At 55.7% G+C, this 27,901-nt stretch overlaps 1 protein-coding gene across 4 annotated transcripts; it reads left to right on the top strand.

Moving 5' to 3' along the window:
* Nucleotides 1–995: 995 nt before the first annotated feature.
* On the top strand, nucleotides 996–27,896 carry SETD1A (SET domain containing 1A, histone lysine methyltransferase). 4 transcript variants are annotated; one of them, XM_034940025.3, is made up of 19 exons: nucleotides 996–1,134; nucleotides 1,923–2,087; nucleotides 2,299–2,394; nucleotides 4,478–4,748; nucleotides 6,643–6,764; nucleotides 7,303–7,532; nucleotides 7,819–8,668; nucleotides 8,808–9,593; nucleotides 10,096–10,272; nucleotides 10,713–10,800; nucleotides 12,532–12,689; nucleotides 12,829–12,916; nucleotides 14,616–14,957; nucleotides 22,395–23,444; nucleotides 23,735–23,907; nucleotides 23,989–24,099; nucleotides 24,311–24,430; nucleotides 26,867–27,004; nucleotides 27,082–27,896. In XM_034940025.3, the coding sequence occupies exons 2-19, from the start codon at nucleotides 1,938–1,940 to the stop codon at nucleotides 27,253–27,255; spliced, it is 5,124 nt and encodes a 1,707-aa protein (XP_034795916.1). In that variant the 5' UTR covers nucleotides 996–1,134; nucleotides 1,923–1,937; the 3' UTR covers nucleotides 27,256–27,896. The 4 variants fall into 4 exon arrangements, with proteins under 4 accessions (XP_034795916.1, XP_034795914.1, XP_034795913.1 ...); XM_034940023.4 differs by having other exon boundaries at nucleotides 1,036–1,173; XM_034940022.3 differs by lacking the exon at nucleotides 996–1,134 and adding an exon at nucleotides 1,218–1,333.
* The last annotated feature ends 5 nt before the right edge of the window (nucleotides 27,897–27,901 follow it).

Raw genomic sequence — 27,901 nt, forward strand, 5'->3', positions numbered from 1 at the left:
CCCGTGAGCATAGGGCGCCATAGCCAAAGAAGCGGGCAGTGGGACCATGACGCCAGGAGGACACACCAGTCCAGTCCCGTTCCTGTAGGACCTCGTTTATTATTACAAGGCCCATTTAAGGGCACTTAGGCCCCACTAGGCTCATCAGAAAACCTTGAGGCGGTCCCTGGATTTAACCACTAATGGTGGGTTTGAGTACGGCAAAGTAGGGCACCTTCTACAGGCCTCACTCTCCCCATCTGGCAAATGGGCATCCTAAGCAGCCAGACACCCAAGGGCAATAACGGGAAGGAAAGGCACCCTGCATTTATGTGCGAGGCGGGGCAAACCGCCTGAGTCACCGCTCACGGTTGTGTTTTTCCACCTCCCGGCCGTCCCTCCCATCCGGGTGAGTCCTCGTGGGTCCTCCCGGAGGCGCCCCCTAGTCCCAGGCTCTGCACGCCCTGGCCCCGCCCCTTGACTCGGCCCCGCCCACAGCGGAATCCGCAGATTCGCCAGGCCGGATCCTCAGAATTCCTCGGGTCCCTCGATACTCGGCTGAAAATTCTCATCGGACTCTGAGAGGAGCGCTGGGCTGGAGGCATTTTCCCCAGGGTCAGAAGCGGGCTATTTTCTCACTTGGGCCAGTAAGAAAAATCCAAAAAAGTTGTCGACTCTGCCAGCAGGGATTGGCTAACGGGCCGTTATTTTCTTGACTCCACCAAGGCGGATGAAGGGGAGGCTACGGCTGAGGCCGGGAACAGTGGCGAATCTGCAGCCTCTCAGACTTCGGCAGTGCAAGGAAGGGACGGGGAAGAGAAGCAAAGCGGCGCGCATCCTGTCCAGCGATTCGCCCCGCCCGCCCGGTGAATCTGCGTCTGCAGAACGCGCCACTGAAGGTTCCCCAGCGCTGGCTGGCCTCCTCCCCTCCGCCCCGCCCCTTTTCCTCAGGGACTAGTCGCAGCTTTCGTCGCCGCCGATTCGTCAAGGTCCCGGGCCGCAGCATCTAGATCGTCGTGGCGAAGCCGACTCTCCGGGGGATGCGGCCAATCTCCAGGCTCCCTGGGCCGCAACTTCCGAGCCTCCCAGGGCGCCGGCCGAGGCGAAGCCGCTACCCTCGGCCCCGTGGGTCCCCCGGCAGCGCCTGTGGCGAAAGTGCGAATGCAGACCCTGTGCCCGCTGGGCCTCGCGCAGGTGGCGGTGGTGTTTGGTGCGCGCGCCGGGGAGGTGGTGGTGGGGGGGCGCCGCCGCCGCCACCGCTGCGGGGCCGGGTCTCGCGCTGCCGCTGCCGCCGCCTCGCGCCGCTGAGGTGCCGCGCGAGGTGGGGGGAGGGGGAGCCGCTCGCCGGGAGCGGGTGAGTGGGGCCGCGCGGCGCGCGTGCGCGGAGACCTGCTGGGGGGGTGCAGAACGCGCCGGGGCGGGAGGAGAGGGCAGCGGTGCGCGTTCCCCCCACCCCCCGCCCGGATTCGGGGTCGAAGCCGGGTCTCGGGCTCGGTCTCGCGGTGTTTCCAACGCCCCGAAGAGGTGCCACCTTTCGGCCGGAGAATCGGGGCGCGGGGACGAGAGCGGGTGTGTGGGAGCCGTGGCCGGGCTCGGCCCGGGCCGCTGGCCGGTGAGGAGGCGGGAGGGGGCGGGGCCTGCAGGGGGCGGGGGAGGGGTCTTGCGCCGAGGCCAAGTGGGGCGCGCGCTAGGGAGAGCGGGAAGGTAAGGGGGCTCGAGACGGGCCTGGGGGCCTGACAGTAGAGTTGGGAGGTGGAGAGAGGCTGGGTTGTTGTGGCGAAACAGAGGGTACTTGGGGGAGAATCCGGGGGAGCCCCGGGTCAGGGTGAGGGTTGGAAACTGGAGTGATGGGAGAACCTGGAATCGGGGCTAGCCAATGAGGAAAGGCAGGGGAGTCAGGCCCAAGTCCTGATTCTTCTTGCGTGTCCCCCTTCCCCTAACAGTGTAAATGAGCAAAGATGGATCAGGAAGGTGGGGGAGATGGGCAGAAGGCCCCGAGCTTCCAGTGGCGGAACTACAAGCTCATCGTGGATCCTGCCTTGGACCCTGCCCTGCGCAGGCCTTCTCAGAAGGTGTACCGCTATGATGGAGTCCACTTCAGTGTCAACGTGAGTGCCCGGGTCTTTGGTTGCCATCCGGGGAGCTCCAGGCGCCCCTGTCCTCTGTGATTCTGTTCAGCACCTAGAACGGTAGCCTGCCTTCTTGAAAGTGGGCAGTGGGACCCAGCTCTTCTGCATGAGTGTGTCCAGATGGGCTGCTTGGAGCTCCCTAGCCTGGATTCACCCTGAGCTCTCTTTCTGCTGCTGCTTTCCTTCCTAGGACTCAAAGTATATACCAGTCGAAGACCTCCAAGACCCCCGTTGCCATGTCAGGTCCAAAAACAGAGACTTTTCCCTCCCAGTCCCTAAGTTTAAGGTAAGTGTCTGCTGGGCTCCTGGTGTGGTAGTCCTAAGAGGGTGTGGAGGATGCGTCTTGGCACTATAGCTGAATAAAAGGGTTTCCAATGAAAGGGTCTCAGCCAGATCTAGCAACCTCTGAGGCTGTGAGACTCAGTTGTTTTGGACAGGAGGTACACTTAATCTTCTAGAAAGGTGCAGGTCAGGTGTCCTAAGTGTATCCCTGGTGGCTGGGGTGTCGACTTCTTGAAGGGTGAGGTAAAGACTCTTTAGCTGCTATACGTGTCACTGTATATTCGTAGACAGTGCATCATAGCACACAAGAGTGGGATCTCCCAGTTCCTTGACAGTCAAGGGGAGTGACAAGGCCACTGCCTACCTGGGTTGCACTGTTCCCCACCTCTCATTTGGCGATGTCATTTCCCTCTTGTTTCCTTCGAGAACTCCCATTCCCCACCCTAGACAAGATATTCTTCAGGCCTTGAACTGGGCCTGGAACACTGGTGGTTCTTCATTTCCTTCTCTGATTCTTTATTCATCCTTTCTAAATAAATTGTCTGTGGGATGCCTTCATTCTTCTTCTTCTTTTTTTTTTTTTTTTTTTTTTACTTTGTACACTTCACTTGGACAATCTCTTTCACACCCACAGCTTCAACTATTACCTAAATGTTGATGACTTCCAAATATCTGTTTCCAGCCAACATCTCTAGGCTTGTATGCCTGGTAGGGGGACAGTTTCATTTGGAGGCCACACATGTTTCAGATTTAAGGGATTTAAAACAAATTATCTACCTCCTTAACCTACCTTTTTCATTTTCCCTCTACTCATATGTGCCAGTACCATCGACTCAGCTGTACAGCCTGGCAGCCTGTGATTCTCTCCTTTTCTCTCACAGTTGGTCACCGAATCCTCCTGGCTCTTTTCCTTTTTATTCTTCATCTTTCTATTCTCATTGCCACTTAATGTAGACCTTGGTATTCATTTCACCTGGTCTCCTTGCCTTCGTTCTTGCCTCAGTTTCTCCTCTGCCTTGCTGTCATTTGTCTCTTTGGCTTCACTACTCTGTTGTTTTCCTTTTGTTGCCAAGTCCATGTTTTGGGACATTGACATGTATGGTTATTGACCTGGCCAAGCCTTATCCTCCGCCTTGACACCACACCCCTGTGTTACATCCACACCATAACGCTTTGCGGTTTTTCAAAAACACCAAGTTGTTTTATATTTCCATGTTCTAGGGGTCCTTGTCATTTGATGAATTGTTAATCCCCAAATCTCAGTAAGAATGACACCATCTTTATGAATTCTTCCCTGATCATACTCTGTACAAAGGTTTCCTTCCCTGGGCTCCAGAACACCATGTACGCATCAGCTGCCACTGGGTCGTGTTGTGTTTGTATGTGCATGTCATGCTACTTTTCTGTACGGGAATCTCTTCCTTTCTATCTCTGTATTTCCAGTGCCTTGTTCATGGTAGTTACCTAGTAAAGGCTGAGCTAGGTAATCATCGCCCTGTAGCTCGTTCTCTCCACGTATATTTATTCCTCAGTGTATACATTTCTTTCTTTCTTTCTTTTTTTTTTTTTTTTGAGATGGAGTCTCGCTGTGTTGCCCAGGCTGGAGTGCAGTGGTGTGATCTCGGCTCAGTGCAACCTCTGCCTGCCAGGTTCAAGTGATTCTCCTGCCTCACCCTCCTGAGTAGCTGGGATTACAGGTGCCCACCATCACATCCAGCTAAATTTTTTTTTTTTTGTATTTTTAGTAGAGACAGGGTTTTATCATGTTGGACAGGCTGGTCTTGAACTCCTGACTTCCGGTGATCCGTCCACCTCATCCTCCCAAAGTGTTGGGATTATAAGTGTGAGCTGCCACACCCGGCCTAGTTTGCACATTTCTGTTCTTAATTCTTGCTGTTATTCTGTGGTGAGAAGAATTCAGGGAAAAGGGGTCAGGTCTGATGGATCCCTTATTTTGGGCCCCTTCCCTTGCCCCTCACTTTCCCGGATCTCTCTCTTGACTTCATGGAGCTTGCTAAAGTTTCCCGAAGGACAAAGGAGCAGTGGTCAGTGTTGAGACCCCATACCAACTCCTGTTCTTTCCCCAGCTGGACGAGTTCTATATTGGACAGATTCCACTGAAGGAAGTGACTTTTGCAAGGCTGAATGACAACGTGCGGGAGACCTTCCTGAAGGATATGTGCCGTAAGTACGGTGAGGTGGAAGAGGTAGAGATCCTCCTTCACCCCCGTACGCGCAAGCACCTGGGCCTGGCCCGTGTGCTCTTCACCAGCACTCGGGGCGCCAAGGAAACGGTCAAAAACCTCCACCTTACCTCCGTCATGGGCAACATCATCCATGCCCAGCTTGACATCAAAGGTGAGGACTCCTCTGCCTGCCACTCAGGCTTGGCCTCCAGCGGAGGTTACATGCAAATGCCTGTCAGGGTCAGGCAGGCGCCCAGGGTCATGATCTGAAACTGCTGGGGCCAGTTGTGTTTCTGAAATCAGATCAGATTTTAGAGTGGAATTATGGTACATGGATTTTTGTGTGTGTGGTGTCTCCAGCAAGGTCGGGCAATAGGCCATAATCAAGCACATAACTATCTGTAAAAAAAAAAAAAAATCATATGAAGGGTTGTACTAGGTAAGATGAATAGATTGTAGTAAATCAGCCCAGGTCAGGTTGGTTGCTTGGTTGGTTTTTGAGACAGGATCCTGCTCTTGTCACCTAGGCTGGAGAGCAGTGGCGTGATCTTTCCTCACTGCAGCCTCCAGCCCCTGGGCTCAGCCACCCCAGCCTCCTGAGTAGCTGGGATTATGGGCACGCACCACCACACCTGGCCAAAGGTTTTTTGATTATTTGCAGAGATGAAGTCTCACTACACTGCCAAGCCTGTTTTTAATTTTTTTTTTTTTTTTTTTTTTGAGATGGAATCTCAATCTGTCGCCCAGGCTGGAGTGCAGTGGCACGATCTTGGCTCACTGCAACCTCCACCTCCCAGGTTCAAGTGATTCTTCTGCCTCAGCCTCTTGAGTAGCTGGGATTACATTTATGCGCCACCACGCCCGGCTAATTTTTGTATTTTTAGTAGAGATAGGGTTTCACCCTGTTAGCCAGGCTGGTCTTGAACTCCTGACCTCAAGTGATCTGCCTGCCTCGGCCTCCCAAAGTACTGGTATTACAGGCATGAGCCACCATGCCTGGCCTCTTTTTAATCTTTCTGTATGCTATTCTATAACCCACATAGGTTTTGGTGCCAGATTCTCAGAAATACTGGATTTTCTGGGTTTTTAGGTTTGGAAATTTGAGATAGTAAAGGAGCTGTGAACACAAGCGAGGTGGTCTGGGCTTCTGTGTTGAGTGATGGGGAGCAGTGGGGTCTGTGGCGAGCTGCAGATTGCAGTATTGTCTGGAGGAGGCAGCCATTAGTAGGCACTGGCCAGTTCGCAAGTGGAAATGAGGTTTAACATTCTTGAATTTGATTTGTAAAAGAAAGCCAGGGCCGGGCATGCGGTGGCTCACGCCTGTGATCCCAAGACTCTGAGAGGCCAAGGTGGGCAGATCACCTGAGGACAGGAGCTCGAGACCAGCCTGGTCAACATGGTGAAACCCCATTTCTATTAAAAATAACAAAAATCCGGACGTGGTGGTTCATGCTTATAATCCCAGCTACTCAAGAGGCTGAGGCATGAGAATCACTTGAACCTGGGAGGTGGAGGTTACATCGTGCCACTGCACTCAAGCCAGAAATTTGGGTTTTTGTGTGAAATCTCATGGTTTTTAAATACCATGTTTCTTTCCTCACAAGGTGTTTCTGAGGTGTTCACTCCACAGCTCCTGCAGGCTCTGTTAGTCCCCGGGTTGCTGTGCTGCATGCTTTAGTTTACAGGATAAAGAGCATGGGGTGATCGAGCCTCTGGGTTTGAATTCCAATTTTTCCAATGACCAATTCTGTGACTTTGTGTAGATCGCTTTTAAGCCTCTAGAACAGAGGTACTGATGCTTCCCTTCTGGTGATCCAACATGGTAAAATAAGTAGAAGTGTTTTTGATAAATCGTGAAGTGTCATAAAATATGTTGTTTGTGGTAGTTTAGAGGTAGAGATGAGGTAGAAGGTCCCAAAGGTAGAGTTATGGTAGGAGAACTGAAATCCTGAAACCCAGATTCCAAGAAATTGTAGGAAACTTGAGGCCTGAGAAAGCAGGAATACCAGATCAGGAAGGAGTTAGTATCTCCATCTGACAATTGGTTCCCATTTCCCTCCCTCCAGGACAACAACGAATGAAATACTATGAACTAATTGTCAATGGCTCCTACACCCCTCAGACTGTGCCCACTGGGGGCAAGGCCCTGAGTGAGAAGTTCCAAGGCTCGGGTGCAGCCACTGAGACGGTGAGAAGTTTGTGGCTGCCACAGCCCCTAGCCATGTGGGCATGGTGTCCGGGTGCCCGGAGCAGGAACAGTCTTTGGGAGGTTCCGGGCTTTCCCGTTAAACAAAGAAGAGCCAAGCAAAGCCGCTGAGATGCTTTCAAAAGACAGGGAACTAGGGGCCAGGCACAGTGGCTCACGCCTGTAATCCCAGCACTTTGGGAGGCCGAGGCGGGTGGATCATGAGGTCAGGTGATTGAAACCATCCTGACTAATACGGTGAAACCCCATCTCTACTAAAAATACAAAAAATTAGCCGGGCATGGTGGCGGGCGCCTGTAGTCCTAGCTACTTGGGAGGCTGAGGCAGGAGAATGGCATGAACCCGGGAGGCGGAGCTTGCAGTGAGCCGAGATCACGCCACTGGACTCCAGCCTGGAAAATAGAGCGAGACTCCGTCTCAAAAAAAAAAAAGGGAACTAGGATTCCTGGTTTGGGGAAGGGCAGGTTTCAAGTGGTGTTTGAGCCCATTCCTCTCTCCTTGCCCTGCTCTGTCGCTCTAGGCCGAATCCCGCCGCCGCTCTTCCTCTGACACAGCTGCCTACCCAGCAGGCACCACTGCGGTGGGCACTCCTGGCAACGGCACGCCCTGCTCCCAGGACACAAGCTTCTCCAGCAGCCGACAAGATACCCCATCTTCCTTTGGCCAGTTCACACCTCAGTCCTCCCAAGGAACCCCCTACACGTCTCGGGGCAGCACCCCCTACTCTCAGGACTCCGCCTACTCCAGCAGGTACAGAGCAGACCCCGCCTGGGGCCCCGCCCGCAAAGTCTGGGAGCTGCCACTGGGAAGAAGATGCCCAGAGTCTCTCCAAGAGGGAGTTGGAAATAATTTGTCCTAGTTTCTCTGTGGATTCAGTCAACAAATTGCTGTCCTCGGGGAACACACTAGCTAGGAACCCAACATATAGCTCTTCTTTTGGAGGGCAGCATAGAGGGGCTTTGGGCCCTGGGACCCAGGACGCTGTGGTTTGGTCATAGAGAGCTGAGTCCAGCTAACTCCCCTGCTTCTTCTCCAGCACCACTTCAACCTCCTTCAAGCCCCGGCGGTCAGAGAACAGCTACCAAGATGCCTTTTCCCGCCGCCACTTCTCTGCATCTTCAGCCTCCACAACCGCCTCCACGGCCATTGCCGCCACCACTGCAGCCACTGCCTCATCCTCCGCCTCTTCCTCCTCATTGTCCTCGTCCTCCTCGTCGTCCTCTTCCTCCTCGTCCTCTCAGTTTCGTAGTTCTGATGCAAACTACCCAGCGTATTATGAAAGCTGGAATCGCTACCAGCGCCATACTTCCTACCCACCACGCCGGGCCACACGGGAGGAACCCCCTGGAGCCCCTTTTGCTGAAAATACAGCTGAGCGCTTCCCACCTTCCTACACCTCCTACCTGCCCCCCGAGCCCAGCCGGCCCACCGACCAGGACTACCGGCCTCCTGCCTCAGAGGCTCCACCCCCGGAGCCTCCAGAACCTGGTGGAGGCGGGGGTGGAGGAGGGCCCAGCCCTGAGAGAGAAGAAGTTCGGACTTCCCCCCGCCCAGCCTCACCTGCCCGCTCTGGCTCCCCAGCCCCGGAGACCACCAATGAGAGTGTGCCCTTCGCCCAGCACAGCAGCCTGGATTCCCGCATCGAGATGCTGCTGAAGGAGCAGCGCTCCAAGTTTTCCTTCCTGGCCTCTGACACAGAGGAGGAGGAAGAGAACAGCAGCATGGTCCTTGGGGCCAGAGATACAGGGAGTGAGGTGCCTTCTGGGTCAGGGCATGGGCCCTGCACACCCCCTCCGGCCCCAGCTAATTTTGAGGATGTGGCACCTACAGGGAGCGGGGAGCCAGGGGCTACCCGGGAGTCTCCCAAGGCAAATGGACAGAACCAGGTGAGGTTGGGGTCAGCCAGAGGAGGCACCTGGGCTCTGGGAGTCAGGGTTGGGCCTAGGGGAGAGGGAAGGGAACCAGATGAGAAAGTAGGGCTTGGGACAGGCAGAAGCCTTCTGTGACCCTCCTCTGCCCCCGCAGGCTTCTCCATGCTCTTCTGGAGACGACATGGAGATCTCCGACGACGACCGGGGTGGCTCACCCCCTCCGGCCCCGACGCCCCCTCAGCAGCCTCCGCCACCTCCCCCTCCCCCACCTCCTCCTCCTCCCTACCTGGCGTCCCTTCCTCTTGGTTATCCTCCCCACCAACCTGCCTACCTCCTCCCACCCAGACCTGATGGGCCGCCACCCCCTGAGTACCCCCCACCTCCTCCACCACCCCCGCACATCTATGACTTTGTGAACTCCCTGGAGCTCATGGACCGACTTGGGGCTCAGTGGGGAGGGATGCCCATGTCCTTTCAGATGCAGACCCAGATGTTAACTCGGCTCCATCAGCTGCGGCAGGGCAAGGGATTGATTGCCGCCTCAGCTGGCCCCCCCGGTGGGGCCTTTGGGGAGGCCTTCCTCCCGTTTCCACCCCCGCAGGAGGCAGCCTACGGCTTGCCGTATGCTCTATATGCACAGGGGCAGGAGGGCAGAGGGGCATACTCACGGGAGGCCTACCACCTGCCCATGCCAATGGCAGCCGAGCCCCTGCCCTCCTCCTCAGTCTCGGGAGAGGAGGCCCGGCTGCCACCCAGGGAAGAAGCAGAACTGGCAGAGGGCAAGACCCTCCCGACGGCAGGCACCGTGGGCCGTGTGCTCGCCATGCTGGTCCAGGAGATGAAGAGCATCATGCAGCGAGACCTCAACCGCAAGATGGTGGAGAACGTGGCCTTCGGAGCCTTTGACCAGTGGTGGGAGAGCAAGGAGGAGAAGGCCAAGGTGAGGCCAGCGCCTGGGACCGGGGAGCCCTGGGCTTTGCAGGAGGAAATGGGCCTCTGGCTCCTCCAGGCTGCACAGCTCAGAGGAGACAGGTGATGGAGGCGAGTGGAGAGAGGCCGCAGGCCCTGCAGGCCACCCTGGGTGGGCAGGGGAGTTGAGGGGACAGAGAAGCAGGCACAGATGGGCCTGGGAGGCAGCAGAGCTTTGTCCTGGCTCCATTGCTTGCTTGCTTGCTTGCAGTGGACAAGGCCCTTAGCTCTCTTCAAGCTTTGGTCTTCCATTTTGCCACTTGTGAAGTGGGAATGGTGGCTATTTCTTAAGACTGGTGGGCGAAATGAGCAGACTTTTGAGAAAACGCCGTGCGGGGGCTGGGACAGGTGTGACCAAGATATGGAGCAGCAAGTAGATGCATTCTGTATTCCTGGGGTCCGGGAGTAGGTCTCAGGCAGGAGGGAATGCCTGGGTTCTGGGCGCTGGGCCTCAGCCCCACTGCTGCCTGCAGCCATTCCAGAACGCGGCCAAGCAGCAAGCCAAGGAGGAGGATAAAGAGAAGACGAAGCTGAAGGAGCCTGGCCTGCTGTCCCTCGTGGACTGGGCCAAGAGTGGGGGCACTACGGGCATCGAGGCTTTCGCCTTTGGGTCAGGGCTGAGAGGGGCCCTGCGGCTGCCTTCATTCAAGGTACTCAGAACTGTCGTTTTGTGGGGTAGGGTGGGGAGAGGGAGAGGGGGCCCCCTTCCTTGGGGTAGGGGTGGTCAGGAACCATGAGTGTTTGAGTTTTTTCTTTTTTTTGAGATGGAGTCTTACTCTGTTGCCCAGGCTGGAGTGCAGTGGCCTGATCTCAGCTCACTGCAACCTCCGCCTCCCGGGTTCAAGCGATTCTCCTGCCTCAGCCTCCCGAGTAGCTGGGGTTACAGGCACCCGCCACCACGCCTGGCTAATTTTTGTATTTTTAGTAGAGCTGGGGTTTCACTGTGTTGGCCAGGCTGGTCTTGAACTCCTAACCTCAGGTGATCTACCTGCCTTGGCCTCCCAAAGTGCTGGGATTACAGGAGTGAGCCACCGTGCTCTGCCTGAGTGTTTGAGTTCTAAACAGGCCCCATCTTTTCCCCATCCCCCAGGTAAAGCGGAAAGAGCCATCGGAAATTTCTGAGGCCAGTGAGGAAAAGAGGCCTCGTCCCTCTACTCCTGCTGAGGAAGATGAAGACGGTGAGCAGGGTCAGGCATAAGGAGAAGGGGTGTGCTGCGTGGGTTCTGATGGGAGAGCAAGAGGTGGGGATGAAGGGGTCAGGTCGTCCTGAGGGCACAGCCAGGTGGAGGTGCAGGGTTGAAATGCAGCAGTTCTGAGAGGTGTGGGATGCACCAGGTAGAGTTATCCCCGGATTGTAGTTGCAGGTCTTCCTCTGGTCTGCTGATTTACATTTTCTGTATTTTGGGTTTTTCTACCCATGAAATTCAGTGTCTGGAATCACAGAATTCCGAGTGAAACGAGGCATCTCCCCAAGTTTCCCACCTGATGCTAATGCCCTCCTACCACCTTCCTCCTAGTTTGCCTGAGTTTGAGCCCTTGCTTGATAGCTACCATGGCCTGGAAACTTGCCCATTGAGTCAGATCTGCTTCCCTGGAGACCCACTGGCCTTCATACTCTTTTCTTGGGCCAGGCATAACAAGTCAGCTCCCTCTTCCACCCGACCAGAAAATGATACAAGATCAAATGGACAGGACATATTTAAAACTGTGTGGGCTGGGCGCAGTGGCTCCTGACTGTAATCCCAGCACTTCCAGAGGCTGAGGCAGGAGGATCACCTGAGGTCAGAAGTTCAAGACCAGCCAGGCCAACATGGCACAACCCTGTCTCTACTAAAAATACAAAACAGCCAGGCATGGTGGTGTTCACCTGTAATCCCAGCTACTTGGGAGGCAGAGGCACGAGAATCACTTGAACCCAGGAGGTGGAGGTTACAGTGAGCCAAGATTATGCCACTGCACTTCAGCCTGGGTGATAGCACGAGACTGTGTCTCAAAAAAAAAAACACAACATATATATATATATATATATATATATATATATGTATATACACACAAATATATACACACACATATATATATACACACACATATGCGTATCTATATATATTAAGGCCAGGCAGGGTGGCGCTCACCTGTAATCCCAGCACTTTGGGAGGCCGAGGCGGGCGGATCACAAGGTCAAGAGATCGAGACCATCCTGGCCAACATGGTGAAACCCCGTCTCTACTAACAATAGAAAAATTAGCCAGGCGTGGTGGTGGGTGCCTATAGTCCCAGCTACTTGGGAGACTGAGGCAGGAGAATTGCTTGAACCCGGGAGGCGGAGGCTGCAGTGAGCTGAGATTGTGCCACCGCACTCCAGCCTGGCGACAAAGCGAGACTCCGTCTCAAAAAAAAAAAAAAATATATATATATATATATATATATATATATCAGGCACGATGGCTCACGCCTGTAATCCCAGCACTCCAGGAGGCTGAGGCAGGAGGATCACTTGAACCCAGGAGTTCAATACCAGCCTGAGCAACATAGGTAGACCCTGTCTCTACAAAAATTTTTAAAAATTAGCTGGGTATGGTTGCATGCCCCTGTATAGTCCCAGTTACTCAGGAGACCGAGGCAGGAGGATCGCTTGAGCCCAGCAGGTTGAGGCAGTGAGCTGTGATCATGCCACTGCACCCCAGCCTGAGTGACAGAGCAAGACCCTGTCCCAAAAACAAAAACAAATACAAAACTATGAAACATGAGGTAACTGAGGTGTTTGAGTTCCTCTGGTGAGCTTCCAAATTCTCATCTGTAAAATGAAGACCATCAGGAAGATTGGTAATAGTATATGTAAAGCCCCTTGCACAGGGCAAGTATCTTGTGGTTGATGGTAAATTTCCCTAACTACCACTCTGCTGGCCTAGACCCTGAACAAGAGAAGGAGGCTGGAGAGCCCGGACGTCCGGGGACCAAGCCCCCGAAGCGGGACGAAGAGCGAGGCAAGACCCAGGGCAAGCACCGCAAGTCCTTTGCTCTGGACAGCGAAGGGGAGGAGGCATCCCAGGAGTCCTCCTCGGAGAAGGTGAGGGCCCGGGCGCCGGCTCCTGGCCGAAGCCTACTTCCCATAGCCAGCATCTTTGTGGTTGGAGCCCAGGCAGCTGTGCGTGGTGTAGGACCAGTTGTCCCCTTCCTGTTAGTCCCCATTTGTCTTTTTTCTTAAGGATGAGGAGGATGACGAGGAAGATGAGGAAGATGAAGATCGAGAGGAAGCTGTGGATACCACAAAGAAGGAGACAGGGGTGTCGGATGGTGAGCACAGACAGTGGAATCGACTTTGGGCTCGGAGGAGGGGTTCGGCTGCCTGGCTAGCCCTTTTCTGAGCTCACATGACCTTCCTGCTGGGCTTGTGGGTCACCTTTGCCTTCTGCAAGGGCATCTGTTTGGGCCACATTCTTAGGAACCTTTGGCCCCTTGACAGCAATAAGCTCAGTGCTCAAAATGCTCCCTCCTGCTCCCTCTTCTGCTGAGACATAGCTGTCCAAAAAGACAGCCTGGTAGAACGCTTTTTTTGTTTTGTTTTTTGTTGTTGTTGTTGTTGTTGTTGTTGTTGTTTTGAGAGAGTTTCGCTCTTGTCGCCCAGGCTGGAGTGCAATGGCGCAATCTCGGCTCACTGCAACCTCCGCCTCCTGAGTTCAAGAGATTCTCCTGCCTCAGCCTCCGTTGTAGCTGGGATTACAGGCACCCACCACCACCCCCAGCTAATTTTTTGTATTTTTAGTAGAGACAGGGTTTCACTATGTTGGCCAGACTGATCTTGAACTCCTGAGCTCAGGCGATCCACCCACCTCAGCCTCCCAAAGTGCTGGGATTACAGGTGTGAGCCACCACACCCAGATTTTTTTTTTTTTTTTTTTTTTTGAGACGGAGTCTCGCTTTGTCACCCAGGCTGGAGTGCAGTGATGTGATCTTGGCTCACTGCAACCTCCGCCTCCCTGGTTCCAGCGATTTTCCTGCCTCAGCTTCCCAAAGTGCTGGGATTACAGGCGTGAGCCACCACACCTGGCTAATTTTTGTATTTTTAGCAGAGATGGGGTTTTACCGTGTTGGCCAGGCTGGTCTCAAACTCATGACCTCAAGTGATCCACCCACCTCGGCCTCCCAAAGTGCTAGGCTTTCAGCTGTGAGCCACTGCACCCAGCCTCTTGCAGCAGTCTTGACTGATTTCCCTGTCTCTCTTTTTGTCCTTCTCCCTCTGTTCCAGTCCATTTTCCAAACTGCTTATAGAATCTCTTTCCTAAAATGCACTCCTGACCCTGTGACTTCCCTCCATAAGGTCCTTCCTGGCAACTTGTTCTCCACAGGGTGTCCCCCCAGGCCAACACCATGGGCCGTTTATCTCCTGGCCCTGCTCTGTTCAGCTCCATCTCGCCCTCCTCCAGTCCGCTCCCCAGCTGCCACCACCTTCTAGTCTAACTTATCCAATTCTGTTCCTCAAAAACTGAAATTCTTCAGTTTTTTCGAGTCCTTCCCGTACATGAGCAGTCTCAGAATATAGAGCCTGTCGTGTTTTTTAACCTTTTCAGCCCAGAATCCTTTTTCACCCAGTCCTTCGTCCATGCTGGGTCCTGAGACCCACTTTAGGAAGGTTTGAGTGCCAGAGCAGCCTGCTTCCCAGTCTCCAAGCCTCGACTTCCTCTTGCTTCCGACATCCCTGTGCAGTCCCCATGTCTGTGTGGTGGACTCCTTGTCCTTGAGTTCAGCTTGTCCCCTGGGATGCTTTCCTTGTCGGGCCTCTTCAGACAGAGTCTAGGGCTTCCTTTGCCATCCTCCCGGCATGCTGATGTTTATCTCACAGTGAAAATGGTTTGCTTATGCAGCTCCTTGGTCTGTTGGACTTCCCCGTCCCTAACCCAGAGCCCAGCAGCCACAGCAGGGAGTGAGTGAGGAGCCCACGGCTGGCCAAGTGAGGTCTGCCCACCTCTCCTGACTGCCCCTTCTGGATTTCCAGGCGAGGACGAGGAAAGCGATTCGTCTTCCAAATGTTCTCTGTATGCTGACTCAGATGGCGAAAATGACAGCACATCAGACTCCGAGAGCAGCAGCTCTTCCAGCTCCTCATCCTCCTCCTCCTCCTCGTCCTCATCCTCCTCGTCCTCTTCATCCTCTGAGTCCTCCTCTGAAGATGAAGAGGAAGAGGAGCGGCCAGCAGCCCTTCCCTCAGCCTCCCCACCCCCCAGAGAAGTCCCAGTGCCCATGCCAGCACCTGTGGAGGTGCCAGTGCCGGAGAGGGTTGCAGGCTCCCCAGTCACACCCCTGCCCGAACAGGAGGCGTCTCCAGCAAGGCCTGCAGGTAGGTGCCACAGGGCTGTCGGTTGGATCGCTGTGTGTGTGTGAGAGAGAGAGAAAACAGTGGTGCTTGCATTTATTGTGTACAAGTGTGTGACTTTATTAGAAAAACATACAAAGAAAATGTCACCATCTCCTGTCACTCCCTTCTAGAGACATTGATTGTCTGACACACCTCAAACTGTACCGTCATGGTGGTTTACAGAACCCCAGGCTAAGCTGCCTACTAAAGTAAAATGGGTTGGTCTCTTCTCAAGTAAATTAAGGAGAAAGTGCCCAGTTGAATAAGTTCTTCCTCCTAATTTTTCTTAAGCCTGTTCTTCAGTGAGTAGTGAACAAGTGCAGGTGATTAAATGGGCAAATAGGTAGAAAACAAGTATTAACATAACACAGAACTTGGTCCTAGCTGCTTTCCTTTGTTCATTTGTACTTCTAGTTGTTATACTCTAGCACATTCGCATAGCTTAGCCTGCTGAGGGAACCGCTCCTTCAAGTAGTAGATATTTTTTTGAGTGCTCATCGCAGCCAAACAGTAGGTGCAGGGGATGGGTTGCTGAGCCTCACAGGCAGTGTTCTCACTCTCATCATGCTTACAGTCTACAGGGAAAGACATCTTCATTGAGTAAGAAATACATAGGAGGCCGGGCGTGGTGGCTTACGCCTGTAATCCCAGCACTTTGGGAGGCCAAGGCGGGTGGATCACGAGGTCAGAAGATGGAGACCATCCTGGCTAACATGGTTGAAACCCCATCTCTACTAAAAAATACAAAAAATTAGCCAGGTGTGGTGACAGGCACCTGTAGTGCCAGCTACTCAGGAGGCTGAGGCAGGAGAATGGGGTGAACCCAGGAGGCAGAGGCTTGCAGTGAGCCGAGATCGCACCACTACGCTCCAGCCTGGGCGACAGAGCGAGACTCCGTCTCAAAAAAAAAAAAGACCAGCCTGGGCAACATGATGAAACCCTGTCTCTACAAAAATTACAAAAATTAGCTAGGCGTGGTGGCACACACCTGTGATCCCAGCTGCTCGGGAGGCTGAGGTGGGAGTATCACTTGAGCCCAGGAGGCAGAGGTTGTAGTGAGCCAAGATCACACCACTGCACTCCAGCCTGGGTGGCAGAGCGAGACCCTGTCTCAAAAAAAAAAAAAAAAAAAAAGAGAATACTTAGGAAAACCTGTGGTTACGAACCATGAGAAGCACCAGGAAGAGGCACAGGGCAGCCGGCAGCCAGCCGGAGCACATCTGCAGGAGGAGGAAGGCTTCCTGCTGAGGTACTGCTGGGCTGAAGTCTGGGCAAAGCAGGCAGCACGGCTGGCTTAGCGTGTGCAAAGGCCCTCCAGCAGGGGAAGCAGCGGGTTGGAAGACTGGAAGAAAGCCGACCCTTCAGAGGGTTGAGCACAAGGGGGCACTGGGGTGGCTGAAACTGGAGAAGTGAGTGAGAATTGGGCCCAGCAGACAAATAGGCCAGCCATGTCAGGAATTTGGCCTTTATTTTGAAGTAGAAACCCATCAGAGGAATGACATGGTCAGATGTATGTTTCGAAAAAATGCAGTGCAGAGAAAGCTTGGAAAGGGGCCACAGTGGATGTAGGGCGCTTCTTAAGTGGCTATTGTAGAATGTAAGGCGAATTATGGTGATAGCTTGGACTTAGGGTGTTGCAAGGATAGATCAAATAAGTCAGTGTTCAAGATGTGCTATGAGCTTTAGGAGGCCGAGGCGGGCAGATCACTTGAGGTCAGGAGTTCGAGACCGGCATGGTCAACATGGCGAAACCCCGTCTCTACCAGAAAATACAAAAATTAGCCAGATGTGGTGTTGTGTACCTGTAGTCCCAGCTACTTGGGAGATCGAGGCACGAGAATCGCTTGAACCCAGGAGGTGGATGTTGCAGTGAGCAGAGATCATGCCACTGCATTCCAGCCTGGGCAACAGAGTGAGACCCCATCTCAAAAATCAGATGTGCTGTGAAGATGTGCATGGCCTCCCGGGGTCTCCCAGTTGCACGTTGTTGAGAATCCGTGGTCTGAGATAGGCAGTGCCCACAGGAAGACCTCCTCACCCTGGTGCACTCTACTAAGCTCCAGACCCCATGAGAGGGGAGTTGAGGCTCTCATTACACCTCAGATGACTCTCCAACCTCTTCTGGGCCCATTGGGTACCAGAAGGGCCTGTGGGGTCACCGGCAGGTCAGAAGGCATGGATCTTAGTCCTCTTCCATTCTCATCAGAGCAGGAAGGAGAGGGGCCTGACCATATCTGCATTTCAGAAAGCCCATTCTAGCAGGAGGAGGAGAGATTTGGAAGAGAGGAGCAAGGAGGTGGGTGACATGAGGAGGTTTGAAAGGATGCAGGTGAGATTTAATGGCATGAACCAAAGCCGAGCGGTTCTAATGTGGCAGAAGAGTGGAGTGGAAATGGGGGTGAGGATTGGAGGGAAATTCAGGAGGTAGGATGACTTGGTTAAACTTCCCCAGGAAAAGAAACTTGGGAAGAAAACCAGGATTAGGAAGAAAACTGATGAGTGTAGTTGAGGTTGCATTTGAGGTGCCCCTTGGGCTTCCCAGTAGAAACAGTGGCAGTTGGATCCATGGATCTGGGGTCTGGAAAGAACGGTAGGCTGGATATGAGGTCGGTGCTTAGGTCTTGAAAGTGTAGCAGTGAATTCACCTGTAGACCCAGGTAGGCGAGTGGGGGGAGAGAAAGGGCAGAGCCTTCCCATCCTGTGAGAGTGGTGGGCAAGCAGGGCCCGAGGAGGCTGAGAGCGGTGACCAGAGGCGAGAAGGGAAGCAGGTAGTGGAGAGGCTCTGCAAAGCAGGGAGTGGCCTTGTATCACCAGGCCACCAGCAAGGCTGAGATAGGAAGTATCTGTTGCATTTGACAGTTAGGAGGTCATTGGTGACCTTATCAATTTCAGTTGAGTGGTTCAGACTGAAGCCAAGTTACAGGGTGTTAAGGAATGAGGGGAGGGCAGTTTTCTGGAAGGGTGGACCACTCTTGCTGAGATAGAAAGGAGAGTTGGGGCCGGGCGCAGTGGCTCACACCTGTAATCCCAGCACTTTGGGAGGCTGAGGTGGGCAGATCACTTGACGTCAGGAGTTCGAGACCAGTCTAGCCAACATGGTGAAACCCCATCTTAACTAAAAATACAAAAATTAGGCTGGGTGCGGTGGCTCACGCCTGTAATCCCAGCACTTGGGAGGGCTGAGGCGGGCAGATCACGAGGTCAAGAGATCAAGACCATCCTGGCCAGCACCAACATGGTGAAACCCCATCTCTACTAAAAATACAAAAACTAGCTGGGCATAGTGGCACATGTCTGTAATCCCAGCTACTCGGGAGGCTGAGGCAGGAGTAATCGCTTGAACCGGGGAAGCAGAAGTTGCCATGAGCCGAGATCGTGCCACTGCACTCCAGCCTGGTGACAGAGCGAGACTGTCTCCAAAAAAAAAAAAAAAATTAGCCATGCATGCTGGCAGGCGCCTGTAATCCCAGCTGCTCAGGAGCCTGAGGCAGGAGAATCACCTGAACCTGGGAGGTGGAGGTTGCGGTGAGCCGAAATTGTACCACTGCACTCCAGCCTGGGCGACAGAGCGAGACTTCATCTCAAAAAAAAGAATTGGGGGTTGTGATATCAGCTCCCATGTGTCAAGTACCTATGTGTGCCAGGCTCTAGGCATAGCATGTTGACAATTCATTTTCTCATTGAATCCCCACAACCTCTCCCTTTTTTTTTTTTTTTTTGAGATGGAGTCTCATTGTGTTACCCAGCCGGGAGTGCAGTGGTGCAATCTCGGCTCACTGCAACCTCCGCTTCCCGGGTTCATGTGATTCTCCTGCTGCCTCAGCTTCCCAAGCAGCTGGGATTACAGGTGCATACTGCCACGCCTGGCTAATTTTCGTATTTTTAGTTGAGACAGGGTCTCACCATGTTGCCCAGGCTGGTCTCAAACCCCTGACCTCAAGTTATCAGCCCACTTTGGCCTCCCAAAGTACTGGGATTACAGGTGTGAGCCACTGCGCTTGCCCCACAACCTCCCTGTGATTCCCATTTTATAGATGAGGGCTTCAAGGCTTAGTGAGATGCAGGAACAAACTAAGGTTACCAGCCAGAGCTGGAGAGAGAGCAAGAAGAGAGGGCAGGGTTGAGGGAGGGGTTAGCTTTTCCAAGTAGGTGAGGTTTGGGCATGTTCCACTGAAGGGAACAGGGGCCAGGTAGATGTGCCGGGAGAGAGGAATGCTTGCTGGCATGGCCTTTTTGGGGAGGTGGAGGAGTAGCTTCCAGATCTGATGCAGTTATACCCTTCGGTGGGGAGGCAGGGAGATGGGGGTGTTGTGCCTGAGTCCTCTTTTGACCCTGTGCTGTAGGACTGTGAGAGGAAGAGTGGAGTAAGAACCTTGGAAAGTGGAGAAAAGTTGCTCCAGTCCAGGCGCGGTGGCTCACACATGTAATCCCAGCACTTTGGGAGGCCGAGGCAGGAGGATCTCTTGAGCCCAGAAGTTCGAGACCAGTCTGGCTAACAACAACAACAAAAAAAGCCAGGCATAGTGGCACGTGCCTGTGGTCCCAGCTTCTGGGGAGGCTGAGTCGGGAGGATTGCTTGAGCCTAGGAGGTTGAGGAGGCTGCAGTAAACAGTGATTGTGCCGCCGCACTGTATCCTGGAGACAGAGCAAGCCTCTCGCCTGGGCCTCCCCATGCTGGAAGGCCTTGCCAGAGCTGGGGCCTGGGAGTAAGGGGAGAAGAGGCTGCTGGCTGGCTCCACAGGGTAAAGGTGTGGTGGAATGATGAGGACCTGGGGCTGTGCTGGGACAGGAGAGGGCAAAGTACGGGCTCTGGGGTCTGGGCAGGGTGGAGGAGGAAGTTGGGAAGAGGGTGATGTGCTAGAGGGAAACTGAAGGATGGGAAGTTGAAGGTGCAGTGGGGCAGACTGAATGGACAGTGGGGAATGTTGGAGAGGATGGGGAATCTCCAAGGCGGAGCCATTCTGGGATTGACAAGGCCAGGTATGTGGCTGCTTGAGGGGAGCTGAGGGTGATTGAAGGGGATCACTGGAGATGCAAGAATCCAGGTAAACAGGCGTGATTGCCAAGTCCCCTGGGGAGGTGGCAGAGGTGGAAGAGGAGAGGAAGATGCAGGCAGCCCCTTGGTGTCTGGATAGTGAGAGGGCACGACAAGGGAGTCTGAGTTACCGAGGACAGAGGAGGCGTGGCTCAGAGCAAGGGGTGCTTAGTGAAGGCTCACTGAGTTTCTTCTCTTTTTTTTTTGAGATGGAGTCTCGCTTTGTCACCAGGCTGGAATGCAGTGGTGCCATCTCGACTTACTGCATCCTCAGCCTCCCAGGTTCAAGTGATTCTCCTGCCTCAGCCTCCTGAGTAGGTGGGACTAAGGCACGCGCCATCACGCCCGCTGATTTTTGTATTTTTAGTAGAGACGGGATTTCACCATGTTGGTCAGGATGGTCTCGATCTCTTGACCTCATGGTCCACCCGCCTCGGCCTCCCAAAGTGCTGGGATTACAGGCGTGAGCCCCCTCGCCCGGCCAGCTCACCGAGTTTCTAATAACCAGAACCAGTTTCAGTCACCACCGTCTTAGTGATCGCCACCTGGGGATGTTAGTGATGGCCCTGGGGAGGGGCAGGTTATGCAGTAGGAACTGGCTTCTGGGGCCTCGCCCCATGGACCTGAGCGTGGCAGTAGAGCAGTTCTCAGAGGAAGGTGGTGGGAGTCGTATTGACTGGGCAGGTGCCCCCAAAAGTTGTCTCCTAAATGAAAGGGATGGGCAGGTTTCCTTCGGGACAGTTGCAGAGGGAAGTGTGTGTGCAGCAGCTGTGCTGGTGGAGGAGTGTGTTCTTCGAGCGAGGCTTCCCGAGGACATGCATGCTGAAGCGTGAGGTGGTCTGTAGGGGGCGCTGCCCCAGCATGGTGGGGAGGAAGGTGAGAGGAGGCCTGCGCGCATCTGGGTCCTCACTGGCTTCCTGGAGTGGGTTGCTGCCACAGGCTGAGACCCCAGCGGGTGTCTAGAGCCTAAGGTGCAGCCAAGAGCCTGGCTCAGGGCGCCAGGGTTGGGAGTGCGGTGGACTCAGGTGAATCGCTGCCTCCTAGGGCCAGGCCTGGTGCCGGCAGCCCTGTTGGCGCTGAGCGGGGAAGCCAGTTGTGAAGCCAGTGAGTCCGTGGGCTGCAGTTCAGAGCATGAGCTCAACCCACATGGCCTGGGAGCAGAGCTTGTTCTGTCATCTGGTAACTGACCACATCTCTGTGCCTCAGTTTTCCTGTCTGTAAGATAGGACCCTCTGCTGGGTACAGTGGCTCACGCCTGTAACCCCAGCACTTTGGGAGGCCGAGGCGGGCAGATCACAAGGTCAAGAGATCGAGACCATCCTGGCCAACATGGTGAAACCCTGCTTCTACTAAAAATACAAAACTTAGCTGGGTGTGGTGGTGCATGCCTGTAGTCCCAGCTACTCGGGAGGCTGAGTCAGGAGAATCGCTTGAACCCGGGAGGCGGAGGTTGCAGTAAGCCGAGATTGCGCCACTGCACTCCCACCTGGCGACAGGGCGAGACCCCATCTCAAAAAAAAAAAAAAAAAGATAGGAACCTCTTTGGGCTGTTGTGAGGATTACATGAGTTACTCTACGTGAGAGGTGTGATTGGTGTTAGACACAAAATCCATTGGGCTGGCTCTGAGAGCCTCATGCAGGCTTTCCCAGGGATGGCGGCCAAGGGAGGATGCACTCCCCGTCCTGAGGGTATGCTGGGGAGGCAGCACCCCCAGCTCGGAGCCAGTGTGTTCCCTCCCCAGCCACCCACATCCTGGGATCTCCACTCCAGCCCTGCTTCTCTAGCAGCGCTGTCTCCTGCCCCTCCCTGCAGGGCATGTTCAAATTCTGTAGGGGATGGGGAGGAAGGCAAGTTTCATAAAATATTTTAATACAAAGATGCCACTTTTTAGGTTGTATCGTGTTCACCTTGCTAAACTGAGAATATTGTTTATGATGGAGATAATGGATATTTTAGCTGAAACGTGGCTGACTGGGTCCTTGGCATGCGACATGGCTGGGGCCTGGGCACAGGGCTGTCCCGCCAGTCTGGGTAGGAAAGTGGAGTCCAGGGCAAGTGGTGCCGCCCTTCTCAGCGTGGTTACAGCTTATGTTGTGGTGGTGTCTCCTGTTGGACTGTGGCTCCGGGAGGACATGGAAGGTGTGTGTGTGGACTCCGACTGTCCCCCACACCTGTCACAGCGGGAACGAATGGGTGGGAAACCCCCTCTCATCAAGGGAGTTCATCTTGCTGGGATGTGGGGCTGAGGCCAGGGCGTCTGTGTTCCCCCCGGGGTTCCTGGGCGGAAGTGGGGGAGAGCACACAGCCTGTGGTCATGGGCGGCCAGGGCGGCTGAGCCTGGGTCTCCCTGACCTCCTTTCCTTCCTATGTGCTTCCTTCCCAGGCCCCACGGAGGAGTCACCCCCCAGTGTGCCCCTGCCTCCCCCAGAACCACCTGCTGGGCCCCCGGCCCCTGCCCCATGCCCCGATGAGCGTCCCTCTTCTCCCATCCCCCTCCTGCCCCCACCCAAGAAACGCCGGAAAACTGTCTCCTTCTCTGCCATCGAGGTGGTGCCAGCCCCGGAGCCCCCTCCAGCCACACCGCCGCAGGCCAAGTTTCCTGGCCCAGCCTCCCGCAAGGCTCCCCGGGGCGTGGAGCGGACCATCCGCAACCTGCCCCTGGACCACGCATCTCTGGTCAAGAGTTGGCCCGAGGAGGTGTCCCGAGGAGGCCGGAGCCGGGCTGGAGGCCGAGGCCGCGCCACCGAGGAAGAGGAGGCTGAGCCAGGGACAGAGGTGGACCTGGCGGTCCTGGCCGACCTGGCCCTGACCCCTGCCCGGCGCGGGCTGCCTGCCCTGCCTGCTGTTGAAGACTCAGAGGCCACAGAGACATCGGACGAGGCCGAGCGCCCTGGGCCCCTGCTCAGCCACATCCTCCTGGAGCACAACTATGCCCTGGCCGTCAAGCCCACGCCCCCTGCGCCAGCCCTGCGGCCCCCGGAGCCAGTGCCCGCACCCGCCGCCCTCTTCAGTTCCCCAGCTGATGAGGTCCTGGAGGCCCCTGAGGTGGTGGTGGCTGAGGCGGAGGAGCCCAAGCCGCAGCAACTGCAGCAGCAGCGGGAGGAGGGCGAAGAGGAGGGGGAGGAAGAGGGGGAGGAAGAGGAGGAGGAGTCCTCTGACAGCAGCAGCAGCAGCGATGGGGAGGGCGCCCTCCGGAGGCGCAGCCTCCGCTCCCACGCCCGGCGCCACCGCCCTCCGCCCCCACCCCCGCCGCCACCGCCCCGCGCCTACGAGCCACGCAGTGAGTTTGAACAGATGACCATCCTGTATGACATTTGGAACTCGGGCCTGGACTCAGAGGACATGAGTTACCTGCGGCTTACGTACGAGCGGCTGCTGCAGCAGACAAGCGGGGCTGACTGGCTCAACGACACTCACTGGGTCCATCACACAAATATCCTGAGTGTGGGCGGCCTTCCCCGGGCTTGGGTCTTCCCCCGACCCCTCCTGGCACCTACATCTGTCCCCCACTCTGTCTGCCTCCCCTCTGGCTCCAAGCCATCTTTTCTCTCCTCCTGGTGCCTCTTTTCTGCCTTCCAAAGCATTTCTGGCAGGAACGATGGGGCTGGGGCTTCCTCCCCTCTCCCTCACCTGGGTATGCTCAGCGGCGTGGGCCCCGCCCTCTCCTTTGGCTGGGACGCAGGTGGCCAGAGAGGAGCCGTTCTCTTCCTTAACACCCTGCACTCACCAACCTGACCACCCCAAAACGCAAGCGGCGGCCCCAGGACGGGCCCCGGGAGCACCAGACAGGCTCAGCCCGCAGCGAAGGCTACTACCCCATCAGCAAGAAGGAGAAGGACAAGTACCTGGACGTGTGCCCAGTCTCGGCCCGGCAGCTGGAGGGCGTGGACACTCAGGTGGGCCCAACCCCGCTGCCGCGTCCTCCTGCCACTCACCTCCCTGCCCTGCTCACCTCCTCCCTGCCCTGTGTCTCACAGGGGACGAACCGCGTGCTGTCCGAGCGCCGGTCCGAGCAGCGGCGGCTGCTGAGCGCCATCGGTACCTCCGCTATCATGGACAGTGACCTGCTGAAACTCAACCAGCTCAAGGTGAGGCTGGGCTGCAGGAGGGGCTGGGTGGGGTGGGGTGGGGCAGGAAGGGGCAGAGGCCAGGGGACCACCCAGCAGGCTCCTGTGGTTCCCTCGGGTGGAGTTGGGGGGTAAGCGGCCAGAACACCCTCTGCCCAGGAAGTCTGTGGGAAGAGTGAGGGTCTGGGGTGTGGGAGGTGTCTGGCAGTTGAGTCTCCCTTCTGCCCCCCAGTTCCGGAAGAAGAAGCTCCGATTTGGCCGGAGCCGGATCCACGAGTGGGGTCTGTTTGCCATGGAACCCATTGCTGCTGACGAGATGGTCATCGAATACGTGGGTCAGAACATCCGTCAGGTGAGGCTGTACTCCTAGCCCCGCCCCGGCTTCTGATGCAACAAGACAGCATGAGGGCTCACACACATGCCGTTTGTCTGGTTAAAGCCTTACACACTCCCTAACCCCGGTACCTAGCCAGTGAGACCAGCCTCCCTCCGGTGTGGTCAGCAGGTGTCAGTGGTCCAGCAGGAGGCACGGCTGATGGCACTGCTCCCTTTCTTTTTTTGTTTTGAGACATAGTCTCTCTCTGTTGCCAGGCTGGAGTGCAGTGGTGCGATCTTGGCACACTGCAACCTCTGCCTCCTGGGTTCAAGCGATTCTCCTGCCTCAGCCTCCCGAGTAGCTGGGACTACAGGCGTGTGCCACCATGTCCAGCTAATTTTTGTATTTTTAGTAGAAATGGGGTTTCACCATGTTGGCCAGGATGGTCTCGATCTCCTGATCTTGTGTTCTGCCTGCCTTGGCCACTCAAAAGTGCTGGGATTAACAGGCGTGAGCCATCGCATCCAGCCAAGCGCTGCTCCCTTTCAAAGGGCCTGGGAAGCGGGAGGACAGGCACTGAACAAGTATCCACACAGAAGGATGGTGTTCCAGCCTGAGCAATATTGCCAGACCCCGTTTCTGCAAAAAATACAAAAGCTAGCCGGGTGTGGGGGTACGTGGCTGTGGTCCCAGCTACCCAGGAGGCTGAGGTGGGAGGATCACTCGAGACCACGAGGTGGAGGCTGCCATGAGCCAAGATCGCACCACTGCACTCCAGCCTGGGCAACAGGGTGAGACCATGTCTCTAGAAAAAACAAAAGCCAGAAGGATGGCATTTGGTATTAACAAGATCTTAACAAGATCTGGGGAGTTGGGCTATGGGAACACACACCTGGGGGGCCTAAGACCTTCCAGAGACCATGGTGCTTGAGTAAAGCTGAAAGGAGCTCGCAGACCCAGACAAGTGGCAGTGTGTGTGCGCTTGGTTGCGAGACACCATGTGCACCAACCTAGAGGCAGGGTCGTCTTGTGAGAGTGTGGAGGTCAGCTTGGCTCATTAGAAACCAGGGCCATGGCCAGGCGCGGTGGCTCATGCCTGTAATCCAAGCACTTTGGGAGGCTGAGTCAGGCAGATCACCTGAGGTCAGGAGTTCGAGACCAGCCTGGCCAGCATGGTAAAACCCCGTCTCTACTAAAAATACAAAAATTAGCCAGGCATGGTGGCAGGCGCCTGTAATCCCAGCTACTAGGGAGGCTGAGGCAGGAGAATCGCTTGGACCTGGGAGGCGGAGGTTGCAGTGAGCCAAGATCGCGCCATTGCACTCCAGCCTGGGTGACAGAGCAAGACTCCGTCTCAAAAAAAAAAAAAAGAAAAGAAAAAACAGGGTCAGTGGCAGCGACGTGCGGCTGGAGGGAACAGAGAGCCCAGACCGCACGGGCTTGGGAGCCTGTGAATCCACTTGGGCCTGTGGTGAGAGAGGAGGAAAGTCCCGGAGCTTTCTTCAGGAGAGGGTCCTTCCGCAGGAGAGGGCCCCATGGCTAGTGAGCTCCATGTCTAGGCTGACACCAGTATCCAGGCAAAGGCAAGGGTGGCCCGACCCAAGCAGTGGCAGCAGAGGTGACAGAGAGGAGGCTTTGGGTGCAAGGTGGTTGGCTGGGCTCAGCAGTGAGAGGGTGAGGGGGACGGGAGGCCCTCTCTCGGTGCTGCTCTTAGCTGCTGGGAGTATGGTGGGAGGGCCAGTGAGATGGGTGTGAGGAGGAAGAGTAAATATATGGTCAAGATGAGCTCCAGTCTGGACATGTGGGGTTGCAATGCCCCAGGGACATCTAGGGGATGACGCCCAGCAGCTCCACTGAGGTGGCTTTTGGCTGGAAATGGAAGTTTGGGAGGAGTTCCCACCACATAGCTGGCGGCTGAGGCTCTGGAAGGGAGTGAGGTCACCCGAGGAGGGCGCGCAGAGGCTCCTCACTGTCTTCTGGGAAGTGAGGGTTGCTCCTCACACGGAGGTGCGGGGCCTGACATGGGCGGCCTGCCATTTGCATTAGCTGGTGGCAGCCAACAGGTGCCTGTTTTGGAGAGAGGTCCAGGGAGGAGAGATGAGCAGGGTGCCATCGGTGACATGGCCAGTCATTTCAGGAGCTGCCCCAACCCCAGACTTGCCCCAGCAGTCCGGGACCCCACTGTGACCAGGCAGATGCTCGAAGGAGTCAGTGGCTCTCTTACCCAGTGCAGATTTCCCTGGAGTTCCCTGTGGGTGACTTAGAATGGCCACCAGAGGCTTAGGATGCTGCCCCAAAGAGGGAGGGCTCCTGGAAGCAGAGTCGAGAGAGTCAGTGCCGGGTTAGCAGGAGCTAGAGGCAGAGCTGCAGCTCCAGGCCTGGTGGGCGTGGACCTGGGGTGCTGGCTGGCAGGCGTGCTCAGGGGCAGGAAGTGGGGGACTCTTCCCTGACCATTGCATCTCACCCTGGCAGATGGTGGCCGACATGCGGGAGAAGCGCTATGTGCAGGAGGGCATTGGCAGCAGCTACCTGTTCCGGGTGGACCACGACACCATCATCGATGCCACCAAGTGTGGCAACCTGGCCAGATTCATCAACCACTGCTGCACGGTGCGCCAGGGGCCAGCCGGGGCAGGAGTTGGGGGTCGGTGGGGGTGGCCACGGCTCACACGCCCTTCCATCCGCAGCCCAACTGCTACGCCAAGGTCATCACCATCGAGTCCCAGAAGAAAATCGTGATCTACTCCAAGCAGCCCATTGGCGTGGACGAGGAGATCACCTACGACTACAAGTTCCCACTGGAAGACAACAAGATCCCGTGTCTGTGTGGCACGGAGAGCTGCCGGGGCTCCCTAAACTGAGGTGGGGCAGGATGGGTGCCCACACCCCTATTTATTCCCCCTGGTGCCCTGAGCTCCCAGCACCCCCCCAGCCTTAGTGGGCTCAGCAGGGCCCACATGCCCCCATCTCCAAGCGTGGGGTTGGGCGCCCCAAGCCCAGCGAGGGAGCCTCAGTCCCTGGAGGCAGCTTCTGCCTCTCTTGTCACCCCTGCCCACCACCCCCTGATTGTTTTTCTTTGCGGAGAAGAAGCTGTAAATGTTTTGTAGCAGCCAGCAGCTGTTTCCTGTGGAAACCTGGGGTGCCGGCCTGTACAGATTCTGTCCTGGGGGGCTACACAGTCCTCTCGCTTTGTGTTAATGGGGACTTCCCCTTATGCCCTGCGTGTACCCCTCCCCAGTTTAGGGGTCTCTGGGGCAGTGGCCATGTTCTCCCCCTGGGGGGGCTCTGCACCCCCAGTCCTGGGGACTCCGTGCCTGGAACCCTGCCTCATCTGTTCCTGCCAGACCCTGAGGGTCACCCTTCCACCCTGGTGTCACTCCCCGGCTCAGCCAGGCCAGGATGGCGGGGTGGGTCCCTTCTGCTGGGCTGGACTGTACATATGTTAATAGCGCAAACCCGACGCCACATTTTTATAATTGTGATTAAACTTTATTGTACAAAAGTGTT

The sequence above is a fragment of the Pan paniscus genome, chromosome 18 (assembly GCF_029289425.2).
Source record: "Pan paniscus chromosome 18, NHGRI_mPanPan1-v2.0_pri, whole genome shotgun sequence".
Taxonomy (NCBI): Eukaryota; Metazoa; Chordata; class Mammalia; order Primates; family Hominidae; genus Pan; species Pan paniscus.